This window comes from Pelodiscus sinensis, chromosome 7 (genome assembly GCF_049634645.1).
Source record: "Pelodiscus sinensis isolate JC-2024 chromosome 7, ASM4963464v1, whole genome shotgun sequence".
NCBI lineage: Eukaryota > Metazoa > Chordata > Testudines > Trionychidae > Pelodiscus > Pelodiscus sinensis.
The window spans coordinates 71,161,390-71,186,660 of NC_134717.1; the positions used below are offsets into that span (position 1 = coordinate 71,161,390).

At 39.5% G+C, this 25,271-nt stretch overlaps 1 protein-coding gene and 1 long non-coding RNA gene across 13 annotated transcripts in view; one reads left to right on the forward strand and one right to left on the reverse strand.

The window, feature by feature from the left end:
* LOC112544926 (uncharacterized) overlaps positions 1 to 25,271 on the forward strand; it is a 50,772-nt gene that overhangs the window by 22,193 nt on the left and 3,308 nt on the right. The window lies entirely within an intron of this gene.
* The window catches only part of ANKRD44 (ankyrin repeat domain 44), a 221,277-nt gene that overhangs the window by 17,772 nt on the left and 178,234 nt on the right, over positions 1 to 25,271 (reverse strand). For all 9 annotated transcript variants that reach the window (XM_014570888.3, XM_006117911.4, XM_075934242.1 and 6 more), the window contains 9 exons: positions 23,678 to 23,749; positions 19,705 to 19,906; positions 11,226 to 11,304; positions 10,092 to 10,209; positions 8,936 to 9,152; positions 8,093 to 8,180; positions 5,347 to 5,430; positions 2,699 to 2,844; positions 1,623 to 1,705 (listed from right to left, as the gene is read on the reverse strand). In XM_014570888.3, coding sequence (XP_014426374.1) covers positions 1,623 to 1,705; positions 2,699 to 2,844; positions 5,347 to 5,430; positions 8,093 to 8,180; positions 8,936 to 9,152; positions 10,092 to 10,209; positions 11,226 to 11,304; positions 19,705 to 19,906; positions 23,678 to 23,749 — 1,089 coding nt within the window. The remainder of the gene's footprint in view (positions 1 to 1,622; positions 1,706 to 2,698; positions 2,845 to 5,346; positions 5,431 to 8,092; positions 8,181 to 8,935; positions 9,153 to 10,091; positions 10,210 to 11,225; positions 11,305 to 19,704; positions 19,907 to 23,677; positions 23,750 to 25,271) is intronic.

The following is a 25,271-nucleotide window of genomic DNA, read 5'->3' on the forward strand; positions in this document are numbered from 1 at the left end:
ATCCCGGAAAAACTCTGCTGTGTCCAGGGAACATGTCTACTCGTCCGCTTTTTTTTGTGGAAGAGAAGACACGCTCTTCAAGAAACTCTGTCTTCCTCCTCCCATGAGGAAGAAGGGCTCTTCCGAAAGAGGAGGCGTTTCCGAAATTTGGTCTAGTGTAGACGGGCCAAATTTCAGAAAAACCTCTTCAGACAAAAGTATCGGAAAAAGGTACGCAAATTGCAGGGCACATTTTGTGTACCTTTTCCCCCAAAAAATCATAGTGTAGATATAACCCCAGTAAACAAACCATCTTGCAGCCCGTCAGTTGCTAACCCTGATGAAGCGCAAGCAGCCCAGGAGCCAGAGGTTCCCCACCCCTGACACAGATCCTACTTTAAGCCATATTTTAATCCACGTCTTCATTAAATAGTAGTAATCTTTTGATAAGCAATATTTACCACTAGTAATAGGCACTTCTTTGACCTTGAAATGCCCGCTTGCTTATAGATTGTTAGTTGACAAAGAAACCCTTAGGAGAATTTATTTTATTTAAATAGTTGAAGTATTTTCCCCTGTATGCTAAGGGTACTTTGGATAATTAAACTTCCAAAAGATTTTATTAAATAATGCAGAATTAGGCCACAATTCTGCAATTTCTTCTGCATGAGTGTAGAGATCAGCCTAGGCAGAACAAATTGCATTGTTGGGGCTTTGGAGTACAAGGGTCTATTCTCATTGAGGGAGGTCAAGTGCCAAATGTACCTTATTAAACTGCAAATATGAGAGGTTAACAAATATAGAAGATACATCTTGATAAATTGAGGGTCCAGGAGAGTATGGCAAGGAGGCCTCAAAACAAACATGATAACTACTAGACTCTCACCTACTCAAGGCAACATTCAAAAAAGAAAAATCTGTTGAGGGAATGAGGGCATTTCCATCTTTCTAAACCACACAATGGCATCAGAAAAATAGAAGGAAGAGAGGAGGTGAAGTCTACTGAAATTACTCAAAATGAGTACACAGGCCCCAGGGAAAAACTTTGGTCTGATTTCGCCCATCACCTTTTACAAGATCTTAGCATCAGCTTGAATAGCTGTCCCTTTCCGCAGAAATCCAAGAGATTTATGTAAATCTATATTATACTATATTGCAGCAAGACTATTCTCTTTCCTCTCATATTACTGTAACCTTGCTGGATAGGCTGAAGAGCAAACTAACTCTGCTACAGTTCCTTTCTATCCGCCTCCCACTCAGTTTGTGTATGTCACAGCTCCATTGCTCTCAGGATTTCATTGGCCTGAGAAATGAATGTCAATACACTGCCAAGACCTTTTTTTTAATACCTCGTCAATGCACACATATATAGGGTTGCCAGGTGTCCAGTTTTCGCCCGGACAGTTCGGTATCCATGACCCCTGTCTGGACATGTGAAATGACGGGGACATTCTTCCCCTGATGTATCTGGCTCAACAACTCTGGTCCCTCCCCCCCCCCTTTTTTTTTTTTGGCTCAATCCATTTTTTTCCTGCCATGTTTGGGATTTTCTGTGAAAGCATCTGGTAACCCTACACATATAGTATATATCATGCGAGTCTGTGTGTGCACGTGCATGTAGTCTACAAAGTTCCTTAACATACTTTACTGCTAGCCAAGTGCAAGGGTGTATTCAAGTCCTTATCCTTTACAGTCAGATCAGCCTTGGCACTATTCACCAAAAAATCTGAAATAGAGAAATAAAAACCATGGGATAAATTATACAGATGGATATACATGCAAACGGCAAAAGAGAAAATTAACACCAGTGTCCATAATATGTGCACAAGTCATAAGAATCCTTACTTTATATAAACCATCCCAATGTGGAGGAAAAATTATCAATGAACAAACTAAACTGATTGTGCTATTAATCAGCTATCAAAAACAAAGTTAACAATTGGTTGAAAATGGAAAACTGTTATTTAAATGTATATTTAACCCCAAACTGTCAGTTCAAATTTATTCATTTTAATTTGACAGTTGACATCTGCAGCATCAGAATGGCAGTTTTGGCACAAAATAGTTTCCACCTTGAGTTAACAACTGTGGATCCTGTTTTGAGAAGATAAAGTGAGTTCTGCTGCCTCATTATATCTTTGGGGCGAGATCATGAATGTAGCAATCTAGGATGTGGACTGAGCAGTTAAGCCGGGGAGAAAGTCTGAGAATCTTTGTTATAGGATTTTTTTTTAAATAAAATCCAGACCCAATTGACTGTTGCCCATTCAAAACAATATTTTGCACTTCAAAAGACACATCTTTTAATAATTTAATTACAAAAGATTACTCTTCATCTTCCTGCTACAAAGTAATTCTATTGCCTTGTATTATCAGGGAAATAAGATAAATGAAGTAATTAATACCAAGTGCATTTTTTAAAATCACATGATAAACAACACTTCACAGAAACATGGACAGAGTACATCTATTATTGAAACTATTTGCGAAGTGAAAACAACTAATATGAAATCTGGGTACATAAACACGTGAAACTATTAACATATTAAGCTAACTTACTTTTACCAGTTATATAAAATAGATGGACACATTTAGGTATCTAGTTTTAGTGTCTTAATCAGAATTCCCCAGTGGGGAAAAAAAAATCTATTAAAGCACTTGGATGGATACATTAGCCTTTCTTCTCTTTCCAAATTTACAAAAGCAAGTAGATACCTACCTACAGCACCTGCATGTCCATTTTCAGCTGCCATCATAAGTGGTGTTTTCCCTGAATTATCTGCAGCATTTACCAGTGCGTTGTGATTTAAAAGAAGCTGCAAGCACTCCACGTGATCGGCAAAGGCTGCTGCATGCAGTGGAGTTCTAACAGAAAAAACAACATGATTATCAAACTTTAGGATATTAAATAATATCTAAAGAATTACAATATTGTTATCCATTGTAGCCTTAAGCAGAACAGAACAAGAAGTTCTGAAGCTTTTTTCCTAAAAAACTTAAAACTCTCAACAAAGCAAGTTAGGATACTACTCTTATCTAAGCAATCCTCAGTATCTATACACAAACAAGTCTGAGACTATGTCTACAGTTGCAAAGTTTTGAATTGGGGGGCAGCTGCTGATAAAAATGCACTAGTTTGTGTTCACACGGTTTTCCACAGACGTTAGAGCAGTCCTCGGCAAAATAGCCTCCGCGGACCGACGCAGTGGGGAGTCTCAGGCAGATTCCCTGTCTTCCTCCTCCTCCGCACGTTGCTGAGAGAAGCTGCTGCCGGGTTCTGTATGAACAGCTGTGAACCTTCATGAACAGCTCCTGCCCTCAGTACAATCCCATTGGCTGGTTTCAGCCAATGGGAGCTGCCTGTTAACAGGCAGCTTGGAAAGCACCCTCCCCCATCCCAAGACTGATAGCTATTCAAAAACTACATGGGCCCTACAACCAGTGCAGGGGTGGAATATGCAGGGGGTCTACTTGAGAAGGCTCCCCTCCCAGATCCTGCAGCCACTTCCCTGCCCCAAGTCACAACTCCCACCTGCTCAAGGTCACAGCCCAAACCCAAACTCTACCCACTCCTGCATCCTAGTCCCATTTCCCAGGTCACAACCCCCTCTTGCTCAAGGTCACAACTCAAACCTCTGCACCATAGTCCCCTAACCCAGGTCACAACTTCCTCCTTCACCCAAACTCCACACCCTCTCTTGCATCGCAACACCTTACTGCAAGCTCTCTTCTGCACCCAACCTCCATCCCAGACCCTGCACCTCCTCCATTAATATGGAAGAGACAAATTAATGGAAAAGAAATTAGTATGTCAAAGCAGAGCTAAAGGAGATGGGTGCATATGTGCAGGCAGGACTGCTGAGTTTCAAAGACTGGCCACCCCCACTCGGCATTGTGGGACAGTTCCAGACAGCAATCAAAGCAGTAAAAGCAATCAAGAGTCTTCACTGGCACATCAATGCAAAAGCATCAGCACAAAAAGCCTTTGTTGGGGTGCTGTGTGCGTTTTCAGTGAAGGTGCTAGTATGGATTATGCACAAAACCTGACTTTTTGCACTAAGACTGGCAACTGAAGACCGCCTAAAACTCGCACGCATCGGGTGATAGAGCTGTGGACAAGTTCATAAAAACAGGATGTTTAACTTAAGAGAACATACTGTATAATGCAAAAAACCAGCAGACCTCCCTATTATTCCTGATTGTTTGAATAAGCTTGTGACAGATATAATGTAAAGAAAACTTGGATCTGGCCTTCTGATTATTAAAAAATGCTACAGTATTCTATAGTAATTACCTGAATATCCCAGTAACAATACTATAATCTACAATATTTGACGGAATTACTGTAGAGTGTCACAGTGATTTTATATCATTTATAGCTTATTTTAATTTTGAGAGGATCCTATCACTCTCAAGACAGATTCTCTGTCTCCACATGATAATACAGTCATCTGTAGAAATAAATTGGGGGTGAAGGATGAAATTGTTTCTAACAGTGTCTGGGGAACGTAGTGTTCTTGTTTTGTTTTATGGCTGTTTTTGTTTTGTTTTGCTGTTTATATTTATTGTTATCTGGAGAACTTTGAAAGTGACTGGAGGTCTTTAATTTTAATTACATTACCACAGTTGTATTGTTGTAATGGTATCAAGAGAAAGCAATGTAATGAGCAGCAATTCAATTGTTATACAACTCTAACAAAACTAAATAAATACATAGAAATACACTGAAGATTCTCACTGCCCACAAAATAAAGATTTAGGTGTGTACATGACCCATGTGATCACCTACATCATTCAGAGTCAGGAGTGTATTTTGTTTAATAAGAATTCTTGCAAAAGTTAAATATTTTTCCATCCTACAATTATTGTCCTGCAAAGCACAATGTGCTTCAATACTTTTGCTGAATCAAGGCCTATGTGAAGACACATATGTAGTTCTATTTCTGTTTCATAACCCCTGTCAAGTGCACTCTTAGCTTACAGTTATATGTTTTACAACTAGGAATTAACTCAGCTTTTTCATTTCCCCAAACTGGAGTCTACTGTTTCCTTTCAACTAGAAACAGAAATCTGAAAAGGGGGTGAGGGAGAAGCTTAACAGCTACCATATAGGGTTCTGATGAACAGCCCTTAGCTCTGGCTATTTTAAAGAAACAGAGTAATATTTATTTAGGTAGCAACATAAAATAATTAATATTCTCTCTAGAAGTGAATCACTACTTCCTTTGTCATGGTTCGACTTGTGGGTCATCAGGAGCTGGTCTAACAAATTTTAGCCCAGATGTAGACTAGGTGCACGAAGCAAAAATGATCTCAGACTGATTCATGATGGCAAAATGGATTCTATTCAAGAAAATGAACTCTTACCTTCCTTTGTCATCTTTACAATTGACAATGCTGGCATCTATGGCACCAATGAGCAGTGAAGCACAGTTTTCATGATCATTGATTCTATAAAGACCAGAACAATTCTTTGTAAGGAAAAAGTCTGTCTTTCACTCTGCCTATACACATTTCATTCCTTTCCTCAATTGACAGTACATTAGTATTTCTTTCCGTATATTAGTAATGTGTCCTAATTAACTTTTGCTTTAATAATATGAGTCAAATCCCAGCTGCAGTATATTCTATTACACTCAAATCGCAGCTACTGTTTTGGCTATGCACAGTTTATCTCTTGGCTATGCACAGTTTATCTCTTCAGCTCGGCCAACACAAAACAAACTGAAGGTTTAATGTACTTATTAAACTTTAAATCAAAACAAAAACCAAACACATGCCTTCATTTTCAATTAGAACATTTGTCAATGTTTGAAGTGGCTATAAGGAATCCTTCTCAGAAATAAGTCTGAACTAGTGGTCCTGAGAGAACTTTCCAAAACTTCTTTAAACCCTTTAAAAATGAGTTTCAACTGAAATCACCTATTTGAACCTAGGCAATGCTCAGATGAGTGGGCTTAAGTGAAAGCAACTTAATTAAAACACTTAAAATATCCACAAGGCCTCAGTATTTCCAAGGAGTGGGAAGCGGAGGGAAAGGAGAGAAACGGCAGTCTGTGTTTGGCAAAACATTGCAACACCGAGCAGTTTGTTTTGTGGTTTCAACAGACTTTCAAGTTGAGAAAAAGGTTATCCCCTAAGTATTCAATTAAGTCACTTTATAGCTAAAACAGAATGCTAATTTCTCATACTGTCACTTTTTAAGTAACCTTTTAATCAAGTCACTATTTCCATAGAAAGGCTATCATTTTATGAGTGACAATGACCTTCATTATCTTTAAAAATTAAAAAAAAAAAAAAAGCTTGTTGAATTTTGGTCCTAGTCTCCAGATTCCTTTATTGGGGAGAAGGAGACCATGAATTTTTAGTAAGTGACCATTTGAGGTTCAGATTTTATATATCAAGTTTCAGTCTGAAGTGGTTTTATTTTAAGTTGGCTTTTAAAGGGTTCTATTTTTCTAATTTATCATTTTTATTACAAGTTGAACCTCTCTAGTCTGGCACCTTAGGGACCTGACCGGTGCCAAACCAGAAAATAAGCTGAACCACAGAGGTCAATATAGTCTAGCAGCATTAGCAACACTTCCACTAATTACTGGGCTCTTAGAAGACATTTAGGGGTAAATTAGAGCTAAATAACAGCACAGAACACTGAGTGCTAGGACTGGTGGCTGTAAACAAACTTTATGCCGCAGGAAACTTGACCACATCCACAGTGAGTGGACATCTGGCTAACTAAAACTATGCTGGACCATGGATGTTGCTGGACCAAAGACTGCTGACCTTGAGAGGTTCAAACTGTATTAAAAAATTCAAGGTTTAGGTTAGGATGATCAAACATCATACAAATAGAAATGCTGACAATTAACTAGAGAAATGAGAGTAGACCACTATATAGTTATACAGAAACAAATATCAGTCATTTGTAGGAGAAGATAATTATACTAATGGTAGAATGAAGAGTTTGTAAGTCAGTAATTCTAAACCTCAGCAGGCATCATGAATGTTTGTGTTTGATTCTATAATTCTTATTTATTTTTCTGCTGGCTTACCCTAGTCAAAAAGCACTTTCTCCCGAAACACTATATATGCTTTGCCCTAAATTGAGCTAATTTTTCTGAGTATTACAGGCAGATTTGGAGCTGGCCTGTGGTAATCCACTGACAGTGTATATTGGCCTGGTTATTGGGATATTTCTAGTATGAATATGGTGGTTTAACTCAACAAAAGTCTGCCTTCAATTTAGTTAGGAAGGAGAAGAATGGCACAAGGCAGTCATCTATTAGCAAATACTTGTGAGTTCTTAAGGCACACAATGCCAGAACTGCCAACACGTTGGTGATTCTGCCTCCCTCTCCAGATAACATAAAAACTAGTTGTGGCCAGAAATGGCAGAAAATGGCATGACAGAAAAAAGCCCAAGAACGATAGCAAGGTTTAAAGGAGGATGCTTACTCGGAGGAGAGAGCACCAGAGGGAGCCAGCCTGAAATCAGCCACCGCTCCAAGAGCCGGTTAAACAAAGTGGTGCCTGCTTAGGTCACCGTTAATGCCTGGATGAACTTGAGATAAGGTAAACATTTGTGTAAGCTTGATTTTAAACCCTTTTTCTTCACATGGTTTGTTCCTACTACTCAATAAGAGTACTTCTGCTTTAGGGAGGCTGGTTGGTCACTGTATACCTCTGGTCACTGGCTCCTGAAGGACAGAACTGCAGGGGACTGAACTCAGCCAGACCTTTAGGGCTCACATTCTTGGTACTGTAGCTCAGGTCCTGGTTTAAGAGAACTGCCACATTCTACCTGGAATTAGGTAAAAGCATAAGGCCTAAGACCTGAGGAGCTCCACTGAGAGACCAGAAAGGGGAAAGAGCTGCAGCTTGCCCTGTAACTGGGAGAGCGGCAACTTCACACTCAAACTGCAGGAATTCATAAGGCTCTTGATAGCACTAGCTTTTCATCAGACAGTTATATACACTGATTATCAGAGCTAAGAATCATTTGCTAGCAGCATTATTTCTATACCCAGATAGCTTTATTGTTCGTCTGCTAATAATTTTTCTCCATCTATCCTAAAGCAAAATAGCCCGATTCGACAATTATATCTCTACTTACACGGCACAGTGCAATGGAGAGAAGTTATTACCATTAAATTTGCGGAACGATTTCTGTTCCAATAGTACCTCTATGCAGTTTTCATTACCTAAAAGATCAGATGATTTATAGTTATAAAATGCAAAATAATAGCTTATTTTCATATTACAGTTATATGAACATTGTATTTTAGCATTTGAAATTCAAAGGCAGACTGTACTGCATATGTTAAGTTTTTATGCAATAAAACTTTAGGCATGTAAAATACTTTTAGAAGTGCTGCGAACTAGACCCAATTTGGGCCTTTATATATTTTTTAAAAGAGCTCTTGTATTTTCACTGAGTGCTATCACATTCTTCAAAATAATCTGTCACAATTTTAAGAGATGGTCAGCCATCTGTCATTCTGTACTTGGACTTAACAGTCTCAAACCACCCTAATGAGAAGCAACTAAGGCAAGCCTGTTATGTTGTAAGTATCACAGTAACTGTGATAGTCTCATGCACCAGTGTATAGGAGATGACCTCTAAAGTGGAATCCTGGCCTCAGTAATGCAATTGGAGTTATGTCACTGATTCAAAGGAGTCAGTTTTCATGCTCACCCGCCAAGTGATGGGTCTATTGTGCATCATGATTGAGGCTCACATCTAGTGGCTCATTCTGAAGCAAGGTTGCACTTTTGCTGGAATTTCTCTACCTTCTGACGAAGTATAAATGTAGCAATTTCTTGGAACTACTTCAAAGGGCAAAAGGAGAGAATCTACAACTCAAGCATTTTATGCTACTAGCTATTTTACTATTATACTTTCTACCATTAAATCTCACATTTGAGTTGGGCAAGGCATAAGAAGAGAGACGCTTACCATTATAACAAGCCCAGTGCAATGGTGTATAACCTTGATTATCTTTGAAATTACAGTCCTCTTCTGACACTGCCATCTGCAGCAATTCACTCAACCAAGTGGCATGACCATGAGCTGCTGCATAATGTAAAGGTGTCCTGCCTCTGGAGTCTTTGCACAAGATAGATACTTCTTGTTCCAACAGCATTTGAACGCATTCCTCATGCCCAGTCATAATCTAATAACAAAAGTTAATCAGAAGCTTGGTATCGTTTTGGTGCTGAAGCAAAGAATATGTGAAATACACAATGTGCTTATGCATAATGAGGGGGCAAGATTAGGCTCCAGGAAATGGATGAGAAGCTATTTTGTCCCAAGTGAATGCCCTATCCTCTAGGCCACTCCAGAACCCATCCCACCACCCTACCTTCAGGACATCCCATATGATGCCTTCCTAATGCTAGAGCCTGCTCCATCCCTTTGTATTAAAAAGCACCAATAGCAGCTTCTAAAGATATGGTTACCTGACATCCCTCTTGCCCCCACCCTCAGTTTGAGGATAAGAAGCTCGGTTGGAGTCAGGTACGAGACAGAAAATTAGGAATTTACAAATGTGGAGATTCTTAGAATAAAGGGTAGAGTCCTAAAGATCATATTTGAGACCAACTGAACGGATATCAGTCAAGAAAGAAATCACAAATACAAGGGAAGTCAGGAGCAATAACAGAACTGCAAAAATAGAAACTCTTTTAGAAAGCTACTCCAGCAGCCCAGCTGTTACTATCATATCAGCTGCCTCTGCCACGGATTTGTTTATCTCCTACAGTATTTTAATATGTTTTTGTAGGTTATCAGAACAGAAGCTTTATGGAATAGTTTCAGTTTTGCACAGGCGTTTCCAGGACTCTATGGAAAACTGTTAGATAACCATGGTCACATTTATATGTAACTCTACTAGCTCTCTCAGCAACTGCATATTAACTGAGAAGCTCACTCAACAGAGATTGCATGTACCTCAAATCTCACTGCCTCTGACTAAAACTCAAGACTCACTTCTTTGACCAACTTTTCCAAGCTTGTTAATATTTTCAATTTACAATAATCACTCCATTTAATATCCCCTTATTCATAAAATAAACTTAATATACATCGTTAAGGGCATAAAATTAATAGTCACCCCTCTATGTAAAGCGGTGCATCCCAAGAGATCAGCTGCATCTACAGATGCTTCTTTTTCAAGTAACAAGGAAACAGCATCAATGTGTCCATAAGCCACAGCAAGCATCAGTGGGGTTCTAAAAAATGAGAAGTAATCACAGCTTTAAGCACACATATCATTTCCACTGTTAACTTATCCTTTGGGAAAGTGGGGTGCCAAGAATTCCTGGCATTTTCTCCATACTTCCTTTCTCCATCTTTAGGACTTATATTCATTTATGTAACCCAGTTTTAAATACTTTTGTACAACTGTATTGTTAAGCAGTGCAACGAACAGCAAGCATTATTTACACACTTATTCAATCACTTCTCCTAGTTGTTAAGATAACTATTTATATAATTTTTTTCTTTAAAAAAAAATCCAGGACAGAATTGTTTAATATAGGGAAAAAGCCAAGTGTATTCAGTATCTCATTTGTACGAATCATCCCTTGGCTAGACCCTTGAGGAATATTTCTTCCACTTCTTTTCAAAATAAAGCAAAAGGAGAAAAAAATCCTAAAGTGATCATTCAAAGAGGGAAGAGGATGCCCTTTAAAAACACAGCACTCATCTGTCTGTTTTCTCCAACGTGAAATTTTAAAGCCATTTTCAACTTTTAGGATATACTTGCCTCCTCCCTCCATAACTACCATTTAATAAGTACTGTAAACCATCATCATCTACATCAACTCCACTTTAAGTGTTACATTCAATTAATACACTGTCCAAATTCTCCATTCCAAAAAACCAAGTATGTCCTAAAATATCAATGTTTTGGAACCAGTGGGAGTCTCCCTAGATTAGAAACAACTAAAAAACTGATCAGTTGTTAACTAAGTTTAACCTGAAACATCTCAGAAGAACTGTATAAAGCTCAGGGTAACGGCTAATATTAATAAATAATGTGCTCCCCTTCCTAATGTGTATTCTATGGCTTTGATTGACTGAATGTGTATTTTGTAATATTTGCCAAATTATATCAGAAAATTAGAGCGTTGCAAGAGATCCATGCAGTAATGTATTCAGCATTTCATACAAGAATCTATGCCATGAGCAATTTATGGAGCTGCCATTCGTAATACAGTACTGTATAAAAACAAAGACAACTTACTGTCCTTTGGCATCTGTCACATCAGGGTTGTCTGCAACTTCCAGCAACAGCCGCAAACATGGTGTGTGACCATTGATGACTAGAAAAAACAACACATATTGAAGCAATAGTATTGAAACAATAGTAAAGAATAAAATTGTCAGACACATAGAAGAACATAATTTGTTGGGCAAAAGTCAACATGGTTTCTGTAAGGGGAAATCATGTCTTACTAATCTATTAGAGTCCTTTGAAGGGGTCAACAAACATGTGGACAAGGGGGATTCCAGTAGATAGTGTACTTAGATTTCCAGAAAGCCTTTGACAAGGTCCCTGAGCAATGGCTCTTAAGTAAATTAAGTTGTCATGGGATAAGAAGGAAGATCCTTTCATGGACTGAGAACTGGTTAAAAGACAGGAAGCAAAGGGTAGGAATAAAAGATAAATTTTCAGAATGGAGAGGAGTAACTAGTGGTGTTCCCCAAGGGTCAGTACTAGGATCAATCCTATTCAACTTATTCATAAATGATCTGGAGAAAGGGGTAAACAGTGAGGTGGCAAAGTTTGCAGACGATACTAAACTGCTCAAGATAGTTAAGACCAAAGCAGACTGTGAAGAACTTCAAAAAAATCTCACCAAACTAAGTGATTGGGCAACAAAAAGGCAAATGAAATATAATGTGGATAAATGTAAAGTAATGCACATTGGAAAAAATAACCCCAACTATACATATAATATGATGGGGGCTAATTTAGCTACAACTAATCAGGAAAGAGATCTTGGAGTCATTGTGGATATTTCTCTGAAGACGTCCATGCAGTGTGCAGCGGCAGCCAAAAAAGCAAACAGGATGTTAGGAATTATTAAAAAGGGATAGAGAATAAGATGGAGAATATCTTATTGCCCTTATATAAATCCATGGTACGCCCACATCTTGAATACTGCATACAGATGAGGTCTCATCTCAAAAAAGATATACTGGTATTAGAAAAGGTTCAGAGAAGGGCAACTAAAATGATTAGGGGTTTGGAATGGGTCCCATATGAGGAGAAATTAAAGAGACTGGGACTTTTTAGCTTGGAAAAGAGGAGACTAAGGGGGGATATGATACAAGTATATAAAATCATGAGTGGTTTGGAGAAAGTGAATAAGGAAAAGTTATTTATTTGTTTCCATAATATAAGAACTAGGGGCCACCAAATAAAACTAATGGGCAGCAGGTTTAAAACAAATGAAGTTGTTCTTCAAACAGCGCATAGTCAATCTGTGGAACTCCTTGCCTGAGGAGGTTGTGAAGGCTAGGACTATAACAGAGTTTAAAAGAGAACTAGATAAATTCATGGAGGTTAAGTCCATAAATGGCTATTAGCCAGGATGAGTAAGGAATGGTGTCCCTAGCTTCTGTTTGTCAGAGGGTGGAGATGAATGGCAGGAGAGAGATCGCTTGATCAGTACCTGTTCAGTTCACTCCCTCTGAGACACCTGGCATTGGCCACTGTTGGCAGACAGGGTACTCGGCTGGATGGACCTTTGGTCTGACCCAGTATGGCCATTCTTACATGCTTATATTTAGCAGTCTGTACACATAAACATACACTTATGAAACAAACACAAGAACTGCTTTTCAGATTCTGTTCCCACAAAACACCTATAATAGCAAGGAGGTTTATTTAAGTTAAGAAAAGACATTTTCCAATGAAAGAAATTAACATTCAGGCAATTTTTACTTGTACTAATGAAATGTTTTCTGAGTGCATCAAAAGGAAGACCGTGTGTGTTACATACAGAGACCACAAATGAGCAATGCAAAAAAGTGCCCGAGTATACCTGAGAAGACTCCTACCAAAGGAGATAACACATCAGAACCCTGAGAACAGAAAACTACAATACTTTTTTATTTTTAATGCATTGGAAGTTACATGAGCAAATCCTATTGTTGTTGCTTGAACCTCTGTATACTGCCTGTGAATGCAGAAGTGTAATAGGAAGGCCAAAGTGCAATTGGAATATCAGCTAGCAAGGGATATGAGGGTAACAAGAAACATTTCTACAGGCATGTTAGCAATAAGAGGGCAGTCAGGGAAGGAGCAGGAACCTTACTGGATGAGGGAGATAACACAGACTGCCGTTTCTCTCCTTTCCCTCCGCTTCCCACTCCTTGGAAATACTGAGGCCTTGTGGATATTTTAAGTGTTTTAATTAAGTTGCTTTCACTTAAGCCCACTCATCTGAGCATTGCCTAGGTTCAAATAGGTGATTTCAGTTGAAACTCATTTTTAAAGGGTTTAAAGAAGTTTTGGAAAGTTCTCTCAGGACCACTAGTTCAGACTTATTTCTGAGAAGGATTCCTTATAGCCACTTCAAACAGTGACAAATGTTCTAATTGAAAATGAAGGCATGTGTTTGGTTTTTGTTTTGATTTAAAGTTTAGTAAGTACATTAAACCTTCAGTTTGTTTTGTGTTGGCCGAGCTTCCAAACTGCTGCACTAGGCAGTACAGTATGGGAAAGGTGTACAGCCCTCAGTGAAGAAAGAACAGGTTAAGAACTTTTTAGAAAAACTGAACATACATGGATCCATGGGTCCAAACCTAATGCATCCAAGGGTGCTGAGAGAATTGGCTGATGTAATTCCAGATCCATTGGCCATTATCTTTGAAAACTTATGGTGATTGGAAGAAGGAAAATGTAGTGCCCATCTTTAAAACAAGGAAGGACAATCCAGGGGACTACAGACAGGTCAGCCTCACGTCAGTCCCTGGAAAAATCATGGAGGGGATTCTCCAGGAATCCATTTTGAAGCACTTGGAAGAGAGGAAAGTGATCAGGAATAGTCAACATGGATTCACCAAGGGCAAGTCATACCTGACCAACCTGATTACCTTCTATGATGAGATAACTGGCTCTGTGGACATGGGGAAGGCAGTGTATATGATATCCTTGACTTTAGCAAAGCTTTTAATACGGTCTCCCACAGTATTCTTGCCAGCAAGTTAAAGAAATAGGGATTGGATAAATGGACTCTAAGGTAGAGTCTGTATTCACGGACAAGGTCGGCTCCTGGACTTCTGTGCTAAGCGACGCAAGATGGGAAGAAGATGGACAGCCCTTGGTGGGTAAAGAACAGGTTAGGAAATATTTAGAAAAACTAAACGTACACAAATCCATGGGTCCAGACTTAATGCACCCAAGGGTACTGAAGGAGTTGGCAAATGTCATTGAGGAGCCTTTGGCCATTATCTTTGAAAAGTCGTGGAGATCGGGCAAAATCCCGAATGATTGGAAAAAGGCAAATGTAGTGCCCATCTTCAAAAAAGGGAAGAAGGACGATCCAGGGAACTATAGGCCGGTCAGTCTTACCTCGGTTCCTGGAAAAATCATGGAAGGGATCCTAAAGGAATCCATTTTGAGACACTTGAATGAGAGGAAAGTGATCAGGAATAGTCAGCATGGATTCACAAAGGGCAAGTCGTGCTTGACCAATCTGATTAGCTTCTATGATGAGGTAACTGGCTCAGTGGACATGGGAAAGTCAGTGGATGTTATATACCTTGACTTTAGCAAGGCTTTTGATACGGTCTCCCACAATATTCTTGCCAGCAAGTTAAGGGAATGCGGATTGGATAAATGGACGGTAAGATGGATAGAAAGATGGCTAGAAGGCCGGGCCCAGCGGGTAGTGATCAATGGCTCGATGTCAGGATGGCGGTCGGCTTCTAGTGGAGTACCCCAAGGTTCGGTTCTAGGACCGGTTTTGTTCAATATCTTTATTAATGACCTGGATGAGGGGATAGATTGCACCCTCAGCAAGTTTGCAGATGACACTAAGCTAGGGGGAGAGGTAGATACGCTTAAGGGCAGAGATAGGGTCCAGAGTGACTTAGACAAATTGGAGGATTGGGCCACTAGAAATCTCATGAGATTCAACAAAGACAAGTGTAGAGTCCTGCACTTGGGACGGAAGAATCCCAAGCATAGTTATAGGCTGGGGACCAACCAGTTAAGTAGTAGTTCTGCAGAAAAGGACCTGGGGGTTACAGTGGATGAGAAGCTAGATATGAGTCAACAGTGTGCCCTTGTAGCCAAGAAGGCTAATGGCATATTAGGATGCATTAAGAGGAGCATTGCCAGCAGATCCAGAGATGTCATTATTCCCCTTTATTCGGCTTTGGTGAGGCCACATCTGGAGTACTGTGTCCAGTTCTGGGCCCCCCACTACAAAAAGGATGCGGACGCATTGGAGAGGGTCCAGCGGAGGGCAACCAAAATGATTAGGGGTCTGGAGCATATGACCTACGAGGAGAGGCTGAGGGACTTGGGTCTGTTTAGTCTGCAGAAGCGAAGAGTAAGGGGGGACTTGATAGCAGCCTTCAACTTCCTGAAGGGAGGTTCCAAAGAGGATGGAGAGAGGCTGTTCTCAGTAGTGACAGATGGCAGAACAAGGAGCAATGGTCTCAAGTTGTGGTGGGAGAGGTCCAGATTGGATATTAGGAAAAACTATTTTACTAGGAGGGTAGTGAAGCATTGGAATGGGTTACCTAGGGAAGTAGTGGAGTCTCCATCCCTAGAGGTGTTTAAGTCTCGGCTTGACAAAACCCTGGCCGGGTTGATTTAGATGGGATTGGTCCTGCCTAGAGCGGAGGGCTGGACTTGACAACCTTCTGAGGTCTCTTCCAGTTCTATGATTCTATGATAAGGGGATGGTTGGATGAAATAACATGATCTTGGTAACTAATTGACCATTCATTATAGGGAACTTTCTGGGTGTCTGGCTGGTGAGTCTTACCCACATGCTCAGGGTTTAGCTGATCGCCATATTTGGGGTCAGGAAGGAATTTTCCTCCAGGGTAGATTGGCAGAGGCCCTGGAGGTTTTCGCCTTCCTCTGTAGCATTGGGCACAGATCACAGCTGAAGGATTCTCTGCATCTTGGGGCCTTCAAAGTATTTGAAGGCTTCAATATCTGAGACATAGGTGAGAGGATTATTCTAAGAGGGGTGGGCGAGATTCTGTGGCCTGCGCTGTGCAGGGGGTCAGACTAGATGATCATAATGGTCCCTTCTGACCTTAAAGTCTATGAGTCTATGAGTAGAGAGAAAGCAGGCTAGATCCTTGGGCTCAATGGGTAGTGTTCAATGACTCGATGTCAGGTTGGCGGTCAATATCAAGCAGAGTGCCCCAAAGATCGGTTCTGGGGCCAGTTTTGTTCAACATCTTCATTAATGACCTGGATGAGGGGATGGATTGCACCCTCAGTAAGTTTGCAGATGACACTAAGCTAGGGGGAGAGATAGCTATGCTGGAGGGTAGAGATAGGGTCCAGAGTGACCTAGACAAATTGGAGAACTGGGCCAAAAGAAATTTGATGAGGTTCAACAAGGATAACTGCACTTGGGATGGAAGAATCCCAAGTACTGTTACAGACTGGGGACCGACTGGCTAAGCAGCAGTTCAGAAGAAAAGGACCTGGGGATTACAGTGAGCTGATTGTAAAGTGCCCCGATTGGCCTGAGGGTGGGGGGGAGTGCACAAAGTCTTCTTCCACTGCCGGGGGCACGGGCGCCTAGAGGGAACTGCCAGCTGTTCAGAACAGCTGGCAGTTCTCTCTAGGGGAAGGTAGGGGCAAACACTTCATGCCCTCCCCCACGCCAAACAGGGTCTGTGGGCGGGGGAGCACGGAAGTGTCCTAGCCCCACTCCTTCCACCCAAGGTACCGCCTCTTCCAGAGCAGCCCAGAGCCACTTCAAAAATTTGTGAACTGGTCCCCTTTCTAAAAAGACTGCCCACTCCTGGTCTAGGAAGTGCCACTGGTAGGTAAAATTACTGCAAGATACTTAATCGTACATCCAATTTCAACCATGCCATTTGTCTCATTTACTTCTTTGAGATTACTCACATGCTTAAAGGATATTCAGATGCTTAAGAACCTTGAAGACATGGACCTAAAGCTTTTACCTAGTCTACACTACCATGGACTGTTATGCAACTTCAGCTACATGACTAATGTAGCTAAAGTCGATATATGAAGATCTACTATCTATAGTGTCTTCAGTGCAGCACACCAACAAGGGACACTCTCCCATCGACTTCCATTACTCTTCTTGTTCTACACTGCTCCTTCTTGTGCAAAATGGTGGCTCATTCAGTATGCAAATGAGGCAATTGTCACCCCTCATTTGCATACGTTCTTGCACAAGACTGGGGAGTGTAGACGTAGCCTTGGAATACCAGAGCCCTCGATTTATCACGTCTGTACTAGACGCGTTAAGTTGACCTCCACCGTATCGATTGCTGCCTGTCAATCCAGTGGTTAGTAAAGACATGCTCTGGTCTGATAGATTCCATCCAGTCAAATGGAGTGGGCGCAGTGGATATTTGGTGCGTGCCAATAAAGTATAGCTGACAGGAACAATAATATATTTAGGCCAAACACTCAGCTATAGGCTAACTGCCTGATACTAACTGCCTGTATGACAACATGGGACATCTCCAGTCCATCAAGAGCCTTCAACATAATGTGGGACTCTCGTACAATAGATACACACTAAAAATTAGGAGCAGTAAGAAAATGTACTGTAATTTTCAGCAGCTTTACAGGAAATGGTCTTTTTGACAGAACTCTAAACATATGGAAATAAAGCAGGCGGCACAATTTGAAGGTGAGGCGAAGGGAAAGGAAACCAAATAACCTCAATATTTATGGCAAACATAAACAGAGCATGGTCTCACACAATACAGATCTTATGAACATACATCAGGTTTAATTGCCTCATATACGATTACTATTGCACCACATATACTATTAATCCTGTACAGAACGTGTGATGTATCAAAAGAAAATTATACTTTTATTTCTGTGCTACATTTTTTTGTCAACATTCAATAGACAACCAGGTAAAGACTATTTTTAAACTAAAGATTCACTAATTTCTGATAATCAGTTTGTGCAGCTGCCATACAGTTTCTCCTTTGCTGCACTGTAGCAACATTAATATATACATCTTTCAGCCACAATTTAAGAAGGTCCAAAACATGTTGGGTAACATATACCAAGGCCAATCAAGTCTAAAATTAAGGTTTTCTTCAGATACAGTTAAAATATACTGCAGACAAAGATGAGGGACAAAATAGGCATAGTATATTTTATCTTGTGTTGCCTATTTACATATATTACACATTAAAAATGGTCAGATTTTAGCGACATGTACACATTTTATTCTAAGCAGAAAAAACAGCTGAAAAGGAAGACAAAGTAAGTCTGCCCCTGAAAATGAATACATAGCAAACAATGAACTGATTCTATTTGCCACTAGAGGTTGCTGTTAGACCACATGGAGTCCATCAGCATGGGGCATGACCACAAGTAGGTTTATTCTGTTTTATCAACTATACAAAGATCAGAGAAAAAACTCTCCATATACGAAAATCCTTAGCATGTTATAGAACAGCCTGTAAGATGCAAGACACCAATTCCACCCTTTGTAATCAGAGTACTTGACTTACTAAAGAACAGTTAACAAGCAAAGAAGAGAGAGTCTATTAACACTTATGGAAGTGGTTAGTTTTCAAGAAGTTTACTGGCTAGTTCACTAGGGGTACATCTACACAACAGAGCTAAAATTAGAATAAGCTACGCAACTTCAGCTACGTCAACTGCGTAGCTGAAGTCAAAATAGCTAAACTCGGCTTTTGGTGCTGTGTACACAGCAGGAAGTCAAAGGAAGAACACCCTTTGACTTCCCTTACTCCTCGTGAAAGGAGGGTTACTATGAGTCAGAGTAAGAAGTCCTCCAGCTCGACATTATTTTGAAATAAAGGCCTGTAGTGGAGACACACACTATGTTATTTCAGAATAACATCAGTTATTCTGAAATAATGCTGCTGTGTAGACATAGCCTAAGACTAGTGAACAACACTTAGAAACTGGTGATTTTCTTTGGAGTTTTAGAGGAAATAAAGGAAAGGGGAGTGTACTGCTGTAGAATGTTACTAAAGGTTTCTGGCTGTGAAAGGTCAGGATAGGACTAATGTGGAGTGAATCAAACTACCTCACTTCTTCATCAGTGGGAATCCACCTTGATTTTAAGTGTTTTTTTCTAGAAAGATCTGCCTCATTGCTACTTAGTTCTTCACCAGACTCTCTAGCCTGAAACCATCAACTATGAAGTGTGGAGGCAGAGGAAACTGTCATGCACCAGAGAAGGGAGATAGGTGTGGAAAAAGGAAATAGGCCTGTTGAATGGGGTATAGGAATCTGGCTAGGGGGTCGGGGAGAGACTGGAGCACTTTGTGAGGAAAGGGGAAATGTTGAGGAATAGAAAGATAGATTTAGCTCTAGTTCCTTGTGGCAGTTCACTAACAATGAAGTCTCAATGCTTTAATTAGAGTTAATTACTTTGGCAGTAACCTTCAAAAGACAGTGTGTAGCTAAGCAAACATCACTGCTAACCTCTATCATGTTGTAGATTTTCTCTCTCAAGATAAAATACAGCTACACTCACCTGAGGCATGAAGAGGGGTTCTTTTGGTGACATCATCTTTTACCAAGATGGAAGCACCCTGATTGAGGAGAGCTTCAACACATTCTGCATGTCCTTTAAAGGCAGCCAGGTCCAAGGCAGTGCGTCCTTTCTCATCCTTAATATCCAGGTCTACCGGAGACTGAAGAAGTACCTCCAAGGCTTGATGATGACCATTATAGGCCTAGAAATCCAAAACAGGCTATGTTTGGAAATCCAAAACAGGCTAAGTTTGGAATAAAGCAATACAGATTTGATTTACTTTTCTCCTGACTGAAAAGCACAGCACAACTGTCGCCCAGGAATATGAATTTTCATTGCTATTGTCATTTGAATGCAATGGAAATTACAGTGCAGAGATAATTAATTCTGATGTTACAAGGTTCTGTATCCTGAAACCCCAAATACACATGGTTTTCCCACATTCCATTGTAATTGGCATAGGTGGTCAGAAGATTCCAGGCACCTGAAAATGTGTGGTTTTTAATGACAGAAGAGGCCATAATGAACAGCTAGTCTCTGATCTCCTACATGCCACATTCCAAAACACCTCACCCAATCATTTCTGCATCAAGCCTTATCAAAGGCCTACAGGAAGCCCATTGTTATGACACATGCAGGTTATACACTTGAGAGAAGACACACGATGGTGTAGTCAGGCACAGCAACATTATTCAGAAGCAGCAAAGCCACAAATGAATTCGGCACTCCATCCCAAATAAGTGCTAATAAAACCTTATACCCATACCATATTTATATGTTCCTTATATGGAGTGTCTTTTAAATAAATATAACTTGTAGGTATTTAAAGTCAAATTTACTGGCACAGACTTCCACAGTCATGCCAAATTACCTTAGTACCATGAGCTTACTTATTGAGATCTCTATGGGTATGTCTAGACTACAGGGTTTTGTTGACAAAAGTGGACTTTTGTTGACAAAACTATACCTGCGTCTACACTACCACCAAGTTCAGTCTACATAATGTCGACAGAACTCGGCAGTTTTGTCGACAGCGGTAAACCTTATTCTACGAGGAATAACGCCTTTTGTGGACAGAGTTCTGTCGACAGAAGGCGTTATTGCATCTACACTGTCCTTTGTGTCTACACTCGCATGTCGACAAAACGGCTTGCTTTGTCAATAGAACTGGATGTAGTCTAGACACGCTTTGTCGACAGTATCTGTCGACAAAAGCCTGTAGTCAAGACGTACCCTATGGAAGAAAAAAATTATAAGTAATAAAATGTACAGAAAAGCCATTTCAAGTACCTATTAATGCTGTAACTTTAAGGTTTGACATTGTGGGAACTTCTGGCACTAAAAGCCAGAGAACACTTAATTGCAGAAACCTGCTTGATGAACTTCACATTTACAAAGGTGTTTAGCTCTCATTTCTAACCCTGACAGAATGAAAGCTATTAGATGTATAACCTCTTTGGTCCAGCACTCTGCATTCCCTGTCCTGGACCTCAGGCCAGTCTGATACAGGGGAGCGGTAGAGAAGAAAGCAAAGAAAACTTCTGGGACCAGGTTGATTTGAAAACAAAGTAATGGCTTGCCAAATATTCTGGATTAGACATCCCTGGAATGCTTTGACGCATACAACTTTGGAAGTCCACAAAAATGAGCCCCTCCTTTTGTCAACCTCCTCTCCAGCCCCCTCCTCTTTTTAATCTAAAGAAATACAAAAAACAGAATCAAAGAGAACCTTGAACGTTTCACTGGTAAGCAGCCACAAGTCAGGAATTGCCAAAGTTAAATTTGTATGGGGTAGGAGGAGGATGGAAAGGAATCTGAGAGGGGGAGAAAAAGAGTAAAATGTTGATACAAATCTGACTTTTTGCATGATATGACATTCCCATGACAAATTGCTGTCTTGCATGAGATTTTACTGAATGCATCAATTTACCAGAAAGAAGGGGTCCCCTAAATTAGTGAAATTTAATTAGAAAAAAGGTATTTTCCCCGTTAGGCTTCTGAGCCTACCAAGAATTATGCACATGCTTACTCTAGCTCTATGAGTAGTCCCATTAAAAGAACTACTAATGGTTTTTACATTTAAGATGTGCTTAAATCTTTGCAGGATCAGAGCTTTGTTCATTTTATTTTAGTCAAATAGTTCAATTTTAAGATTCTGCAGTAGCTTTCAGAAAAATAGTTGCTTCAAAAACAAGATGCAGTGCTCAGCAGAAGTCAGGTATGTGCACATGCAGGCACGCTACATAGAACCAGAGATTGCACAGACAACAGGGTAGTCCCCTTGCTTATTGAATTATAAGAACATTTACATTAAACCCCACAGTGAGAGTTTCATGGAAAACAAATAAACCATTAAACACGTATTATGAGAGAAAGAGAAAATTTGAAATAAAGGGTGTGATACATTTCCTCCCTTTTTTAGTTAGTGACCTGTTGTTCTCAGACAGATTTTGCTTTTCATTAATTTGTTGAATAATTTCTTCTAACAATGCTCAGGCTATTATTTATTTGGGAGCAGTTTGCTATAAAGTCAAAATTTGTGCTATTGTGATTGGACTGGTCTTGGATTGAATGAGATCAATTCTTAGAACAGGTTTATGGTGCAAATCCTCACAGTTATAGGCTTGAATGTTTATTTACATTTGGTGTGTCAGAGAATGTGTGCACTAGTAAACCTAAACCAAAAAAGAGGGATGAAACAAACGGAATCCCATTGATTTAAAAACTGCAGTTAATATCCATGAAAATTATTTGCACAGTTCACATAGCTTTAACAGGCATGCGCTGCGCTGCTTATCATCAGACTCAAAATCAAATGGTGAGAAGAAGGGTTGTTTTTGCATAAACCCCTGTAGAGTTGAAATACTTCATGAAAAAGGCATTACTATACACAAAGAAAGACAAATGTAAAAAACTCCAATAGCCATTGAAATTCAAAATCCAGTTTTAGATTTCATCTTTAAAAATTCTAATTTTCAATAAAAATATTTTTATTGTGTGTTAAATTTTGTATTTTTGCTTACAAAATTTAACACACAATACAAACATATATAAAAATGAAATCAACTAAGTATTAAAGAAACTAATTTTTCCCCTGATGGGCAACTAACTCCTATTAACATTAACAAGAAGCACGCATATGTATCCAAGGGAAGATTAACCCTGCGGACTCTGAATTTCTGGCTTTTAGGTATGAACTAGACTATTAACTTTGAGATTCAATTGTCCTCGATATTTACACCATATGATGGGCTTGATTCACATTGGTTTTACTTTGCTGTAATATGAGGACAGGGACTCCTATATTTTAAGTGTAATTAATATGATTATACACCTGCAGTAATATAAAATCTTCCCGAATCTTATGTTAGATACAAAAATGAATAATCAAGATTTTCCAAAAAATGAGCTCCCGAAGTAAGTCTTTTAAATCCTTCTTTAGGGACCATAAATGACTGGATTTTGAGATGTGCAGAGCAGCTAGCAAACCCTGAGTGCTCAGCACTTTTTAAAACCATGCCAAGTCAGGTACGTCTACGCATGGAGCTGGGTGTGTGATTTCCAGCCCAAGGTGACATACCCACGCTAGCTATGATCAAGCTAATGCACTAGAAACAGAAAATAGCCATGGTGGTGCAAGCAACTAACCACTTGTAGTGCATGCCCATGAAAGATGCTAGACATGTAACTTGGGTGGCTGGTATACTAGGTCCATGAGAGCTAGTACACACGTCTCCTGCAGCTGGGCCTTACACCCTTGGTTTGAAGTGCAGACATACCTTAAGTGGGAACCGTTACAAAAATTCAGGGCTAAGATTTTCAAAGGAAATTCAATACAAGCTGTGCACCTAGATCCTTTAAGTTTTTCTTTTTAGTTGCAATCAAGAAACCATTTTTTTTAAATCTTGGCCTTAAGTCCCTTTCCAAATGGTTATATATCTGATCAAACATTGAATATGTATCATATACTTACAGCTAAATGCAAAGGACTTTTAGTAGCTACTGAATCTGGTTCATCAAAAATGTTGCTGGTTTTTTCCAGAAGCTAAAAAGAAGAAGAAGAGATTTAAAACAACTTGCAAAGCATAAATACTTCCATAAGGACTCAGATCAAATTGAATAAAAATCACAAGTTACTTGTTAAAAGCAGATTTAAGGTTACTTTGGAGATAAATGTTTGCCAGATTTACTGTATACCATCTAAAGGACCAGGAAGATTTTAAGAGTAATCTTCAAGAGTACCCTATTTCTAAGAATAAAGGTAAACCCTAAGAATCCTACTTCTATACAAGCATCTTTCAGCACCCAAAGTATGGTGTACTCGTCTGTATGTAAAACAGATGTTCTACTTAGTCAACTGTCTCTGTAAAATAGATGTTAGTCTTAAAAGTCAGTCTGGTTCCCACTGAAGTCAAAATTGCCATTGATTTAATGGCAGCAGGATCCCCCCTTTAATTTGTTCTCTTTTGAATGACTATTAACTTGAAGAAATGTGGTCTTTTTTAAAAAACAAAGACAAAAAACCTTATTCTTACAGGCTTCATATGTAGCCATACTAAACTCAATGATAAAATTAGAAAGCAAACATCTATATGTAGATTTTTGCAGTATTATGACTTGTGAGGCTTCCTGGAAATGATCTTTCGTACTAACAAAATTCCTGTCCTAGTCTGACTTTTACTCAGAGTGAATCAGGATAACCTCACTTTAAGTGTCATAAAATAGCAGGCAGATGAAAATATTTCATTTGTAGATCTCCTGTAAATACCAAATGAAGGTTTTTAGTGCATGTCAAAGAGCTGTGTGTTGTGATTTCCACCACAAAATATGTTGCTATTATTAGACACAAAGTCAAAATTCACTTAAGCCCCAGAACATTCTCATGCGTGTTACGAGTCCCAATGAAATCAGAGGAACAACTTGCATGAGGAAAGGATAAATCATAAAGGAACAAGTGTTTATAGAACGGAGCTCTTAGCCAAATTATGAATAACAAAATGGTAAGAAGAATGTGATGTGTACCTTTAGAATGACCACTCAGCACATCTCACAACAAATCACACTTACAGACAGATCCCTAAACACTTTACAAGCTTGTCAAGTAGGATAACTGTATTCACCATCTGAATGGAACAGGGCAGCCATTTAACAGTTATAACAACATTACACTGCTATGTTTATTCCTATAGCTGATAATTCACCATTCCTGCATGTTAACACAAAAATATACTCCTTGCAGATAGGGGCCTCAGCAAATTGAATCTAGAATCAAATTTAAACTCAAAGCTTTCAGAATATTAGGTGGTGCGGGTTGGGAGCTGGGTTTAGTGTTCCAGTTTGGGCTCATCTCTAATTCCTACGCTGTTTTCCTCTGTTTTTAGAAAGTTATTTCACCATTTATGAAAAATCCTAATTTAATAATATGCATTTGATGGCAACTGGGATTATTTTTAAGGTGCCTGTTTGATATATCTATTTTCTTAGGAGACATTTCCCAATAAGCAGCCAATATATACATTAGTATGAAGCACCATTTTAATCTAAATATTTGGCCAGTAGTCCTCAGT